Below are 5,711 nucleotides of genomic sequence, written 5' to 3' on the forward strand. Positions count from 1 at the left end.
AAATCTTTCAAAGAAAAGTTTGAATGTGACCAGGGTTGCCGTAACATACATCGCTTCTCAACCTAGGATTAGGCTTCCTTGGTAACAGTTCATATTCATTCAATCCAGGCTGTATAATGCCAACAGTTTCAGATCTTGCGCTTCTTGTAGATGTTCTGGTCGCATCTTCATATAAAACCTAGACAAATTAAAAAAAGACAAATTGGGAAAAGAAAAACTATAAAAGGACAAGAGGGCTTTCGTGTGATATACGGCTCTTAAAGTCGGGTCTTTGCTTCTTTGCTTCCTTCTTACCTTCGTAGGAGGTGGAGCTCTCTATATAAGTGACATACCCCTCCTTGTATCTTCATTCAGTCTTTGCTGTATGCGATATAGATACTACTTATAATGGCAAAAGTATCAGATCTTGCGCTTCTTCTTGTGGCTGGAATGGCCATATCTCTTTACATTCAAGGTAAGCTGTCATAGTAACATAATGCGTGTTGTATGAGGTTGAATAGTATAAACATTTCCAAGGCTAACAATAATAGTATGTGTGTATTATTTGTCACAGAGGCGAGAGCAGTTAAGTTTGATATAAAGAACCAGTGCGGGTACACAGTGTGGGCGGCGGGATTACCCGGAGGAGGGCAGCAGCTGACCCAGGGTCAGACATGGACGGTTAATTTGGCGGCGGGGACACAGTCGGCAAGATTCTGGGGTCGAACCGGCTGCTCTTTCGATGCGAGCGGCAAAGGAACCTGTCAAACCGGTGACTGCGGCGGCCAACTGAGCTGCACAGTCTCGGGAGCTGTTCCCGCCACGCTGGCCGAGTACACTCAGAGCGACCAGGACTATTACGACGTGTCGCTAGTGGACGGCTTCAATATTCCTCTTTCCATCAACCCTACCAATGCACAGTGCACTGCCCCTGCATGCAAAGCCGACGTGAACGCTGTGTGCCCTGCTGAATTGAAGGTTGCCGGCGGATGCAAGAGTGCCTGCGTTGCCTTTCAAACAGACCAGTATTGCTGCACTGGCAGCTATACCAACAGCTGTCCTGCGACAAACTACTCAATGATATTCAAGCAGCAGTGCCCTCAGGCCTACAGTTATGCCAAGGACGATACGGCCACATTCGCTTGCCCCTCCGGTACAGACTACACTATTGTATTCTGTCCCTAGATATATATAGGATTATGTTTGTGTGTGGACTAATATATTAATAAGTGTTGTCATCTTCGTATTGACACTGTGGTGTAGCCGCGTAGGCCGTTGCAACGCTCACCACTTATTATCAATAAAACATTGCTGTCATTTTACCAGTAATGAGAGAAGCGTAATTCACACGCAATACACTGTTCCGAGAGAATATTAAAAATAAATATATACTTTGATATTTTATTTTCTTTATATTTAAAAATTAGGTGTCATATATTTTCTTAAAGACTTGTTTCATAGCTAAGATATGAGATGCTTCTCCTCCTATTGTCATTAAGACAGGTTACGCCTATTACTATAATCATATGATTATTTATAAAAATTTTAACATATAAATTAATAAAAATATTGGTAAAACTATTTTGTTGAAAGAACGTAAAGTTATTTGTTTAAATGGAATATACATTCTTAATTGTATATCTTTGTATATTTTTTGTCACATAAAATTCAATAATGATAATTGTGTCTTCTATTGGATAGGGTTCTTAACGTTATACAAGATAATCTACTATCGAGGATAAAATAGTTATTGTAAAAAATGGTGTACATGCACTCCAATATTTTCACAATCAATTTGTACCTTATACTAGATGTTTAGATAGGAGTTCCTCAATTGTAAATTATTCAAAAAGGAAGGTTGCTAGTCTAACACATCTATGTGCAAGGAGCATCATTTGTATTTATTTTGGAGTTAAAAAGTGAATAATAATATTTACGCATTTTATGGGTACAAAAGAAACAATTATTTATATGCATTTTATGGCTGCATAATGAAAATATAATGTATGTCCATTTTGTTGGTACAAAATAGATTACTAATGTTAGAATATTACCGATGCAAAATAGAACTATGTTCATGCATTTCTGAGCATATAGTGAAATAGTTGTGAGTATGAATCTTGTTTGCACAAGAAAATGATCATTGTATGAATTTTGAGTGTATAACAAGATTTCCTTGCATGTGTTTGTCCAGGGTTATAAAAGAGATTGAATTGGAGTACTAAGGTGTTGTGGTTTTATGAAATAGTGTGTTTTACAATATGTACATATACTAAGTGTCTATGTTTTTCTTATTGAAATGGTTTTGTTTTTTTTTAAATTAAAGTGTGTATTTTGAGATGGAAGAGCTTTGGGAATCCTTTGATGGATGTCACTAGAAAATTGTGTTTTTTTATGAAAATTTGAAAGTAAAATTTTAAATCATGATTGATACTTGATTTTTTGTTTTGTTAGTCTATGTATCTTATGCAGGTCAAGAAGCTAATGCCCTCATTTATGTGTATTTTTACTATGTGAAACTCTTCTCATTCTTTTTAAGAACCAAAATAGTCAACTCGGTATTCTTTCATGTGTTAGGAAGTTTAGGAGTATTGTAAGTTTAGACAAAATGTAACCATTACTTTTCAAGTTTACATCATTTAATTATGTTTGATGAATGCTTTAATTACTTTTAATACATCAAAACCTACATACACTATGAGAGATATATGTCCTTATCCCTTTGATAAGAGTATTCCAATGCCTCCGTTTCCTGCACACTTTGTGACACCAAAATTTGACAAATATAGAGGGAGAGGAGACCCCAAGGCACATATAAGACAATTCTTCACAGCTTGCATTGAGGTAGCGGCAGAAGAAACATACTTGATGAGGTTGTTCCCACAGAGCTTAGGCGATCAAGCTATGGAATGGTTTTCTCAATTACCTCCTGGTATTAAGTCATGGGGCGACTTGGCAGAGGCATTCATTCAGCATTTCTCTTACAACATTGAAACAGATGTCTCAGTTACTACCTTGTGCAACACCAAGCAAAAAGAGGGAGAATCTTTTGCATCATTCTTACAAAGATGGAGAAATCTAGCCAGCAGATGCTCTTGCGAAATCCCACAGAAACAAATGGTAGAAATATTCACACAAAATGTTAACAAGGCTATTGGATATGATCTCAGGAAAGCTTGTTTGTCTACATTCAAAGATGTTATCGAAAAGGGCCTAGCAACAGAAAAAGTCTTAATTGAACAAGGAGTTATCAAACTATTCAAAGAAAACAAAGAGGACTTTAAAGGAAAGGATAAACCAAAATTTTGGAACAAGAACAAGAACACAGTTAATGATGGTGTTGTTGATGCCAACACAGTGAGACCCAAGTTTTTTTTTTCTGGATCAAGTTCTACCAACAATCAAGTGAACAATCAAACAACTTCTAAACCTCGAAGGAAGTACACTCCATTGGGAGAACCACTTGAATCAGTATTCAAAAAGCTTGTGGCAAACAAAGTGATCACAGTTCCAGATTTTCCTCCATATGAACCAAAGGTCAAACCAAATTGGTGGAATGATGATGAGTATTGTGAGTTTCATAAGAGCAAGGGTCATAAGACAAGTAATTGCCATCGATTGAAGAACATTGTGCAAGATCTCATTGATAGAGGAGATATTGAGATTGAGGGACATTCATCTAACCAAGAACATGAGGTGTTTAAGGAACCATTCCCAAAACATGACAAAGGAAAAGGCAAAGTCACAGATGATCAAGCCAATTACACTAGAGCACCTTACAATTATGATTCTACTATCAATCACATCTCGATGGACAATCATATCTCTACTATTACTATCAAGAACAAAAATCCTGAGAATCCTTCTCAGAGACCCAAGATTGTCCTAAAGGGTGTTGGCTCTTCGTCTGAATCTACCTCTGAATGTCATGTTACAACTCGTCGAGGTAAAATCATGTTGCCAGGTGCCTCCACTAAGAATACCAATCCTTCATCAATCAAACCTGAGTACGACCTTGTAGAACAATTAGGGAAGACACCTGCGCTCATCTCCATTCTTGAGCTCTTACGTATATCCCCTGCACATAAAGCCATCCTTGACAAAATCTTGAGAGACACTACTGTCCCTACTGATCTAAACGTGGACCAGTTTCAAGCCATGGTGGGATACCTATCCGTTCCGCACTCCCTCACATTCAGAGAAGCCGATGATGCCTCCATAAGTCAGCCACATAATGCACCTTTACACATTGAAGCCTTCATACATAAACATCGAATAAAGCGAGTCCTGATAGATGGAGGAGCAGGTCTAAATATTTGTACATTGAGCACCATCAGACAATTGGGATATTCTGACAAAGCTGTGAATTCTTCAAACCAAATCACCATCAAGGCTTATGATGATGAAGAGCGTTCATCCAAGGGCACAGTTACCTTACCACTAAGAATCAGGCCAGTCACAAAGGATGTGGTTTGTCAAGTCCTAGATCTAGATCTCACATATAACATATTGCTAGGACGTCCTTGGATTCATGAAATGAGGGCAGTCCCATCAACATATCATCAATGCATTAAGTTTCCTCATAATGGAGTCGAGGTAACAGTCAATGGTGATCCAAATCCATTCATATATTGCAATAACTTGAGATCACATACTGAGACTATCATTCCCAGTAACCGTGAGGCTACTCTCTCTTCCGCATACATTGACCCTGAGTCATTAAAACCCTCGACATCTAAACAAGGTGAACTTAGAGGTAAGTTTCAAGACAAAGGCATGGGAGAATACACTTTGAATCAGACAATGTTTTTATGACAAGTCATGAGCTCTCCAAAAGAATATGGGAGGCCACATCCTAACAAGCAAATCTCCATCATGATACTCAGATGGGATCCTACCATCTTTCAAAGATGGGGCGAACTAGAAGAAGAAAATTTATATAAAATGCTCTATAGAGACATTGAAGAGGACACGCAAGATCAAATTATTATACCCTGTGAGAACTATGGCAAAGGCTTCAAAATTCTGCAAAGATTTGGGTATGATGGAAAAAGCCCTCTCGGGTTACGCAAAGAAGGTGTCATGGAGCCCTTACAACCTGAGCTAACTACAAGAAGGGAATGCTCCAAGGGACTTGGTTTTCTGAATTCCAAGATTCACAATAAAAGAACAAAAGAGGCATGGCAAATCAAAGTGGCCGAAGTTCAACAAGAGGATTATTATTCCACAGATTCTAATAAGTGGGAATGGGGTTCAGACAAATCCTCCAGTGACTATGAGCTCACTGAGACATTCAGAGAGCCAAATGAACCTACAGAGGAGGAGGAATTTTACAAAAAGTTCAGAGTTGGTCAAGAACCAACCCATAAGGATCCCGCACAATCTTCGTTTCAAGGTCCTAGGTTGAAATCGCATAGGATGAGGACACTTGTCCCAGAAGGCACTACTAGTGATGACAATTTGAATTCACTCACGATCGAAACTGATGAGGAGAGTGCCATCGATGACCTCAACGATTGCCTTGACATACCTGAATATAACCACATCTTCACTCTTTGTCCAGCAAACTCTAAAAACACTAATGACCTTCCCCTTGTTCACCCCCAACTCATTGACTGGAATCATGAAGGACCAGCACAATTTGATACATTTCAAAATGACGAAGCTATTGTCGACTATCTTGGCATTCGAGATGATCTTCCCCCTGGAGACCACAAAGCAGGATACACCAT

The 5,711-nt window shown here is 38.6% G+C and overlaps 1 protein-coding gene across 1 annotated transcript; it reads left to right on the forward strand.

The window, feature by feature from the left end:
• The first annotated feature begins 312 nt into the window (after window positions 1-312).
• LOC131872548 (pathogenesis-related thaumatin-like protein 3.8) lies at window positions 313-1,388 on the forward strand. The gene is made up of 2 exons (XM_059216086.1): window positions 313-454; window positions 554-1,388. The coding sequence occupies exons 1-2, from the start codon at window positions 388-390 to the stop codon at window positions 1,162-1,164; spliced, it is 678 nt and encodes a 225-aa protein (XP_059072069.1). The 5' UTR covers window positions 313-387; the 3' UTR covers window positions 1,165-1,388.
• Window positions 1,389-5,711: the final 4,323 nt, after the last annotated feature.

Source organism: Cryptomeria japonica, unplaced genomic scaffold (assembly GCF_030272615.1).
Source record: "Cryptomeria japonica unplaced genomic scaffold, Sugi_1.0 HiC_scaffold_652, whole genome shotgun sequence".
NCBI lineage: Eukaryota > Viridiplantae > Streptophyta > Pinopsida > Cupressales > Cupressaceae > Cryptomeria > Cryptomeria japonica.

Excerpts from the sequence above, each read along its gene's own strand:
- LOC131872548 (XM_059216086.1), top strand. The coding sequence starts at position 388 with ATGGCAAAAGTATCAGATCTTGCGCTTCTTCTTGTGGCTGGAATGGCC. Across the intron at positions 455-553 it reads CATATCTCTTTACATTCAAG|AGGCGAGAGCAGTTAAGTTT; the intron begins GTAAGCTGTCAT and ends TATTTGTCACAG.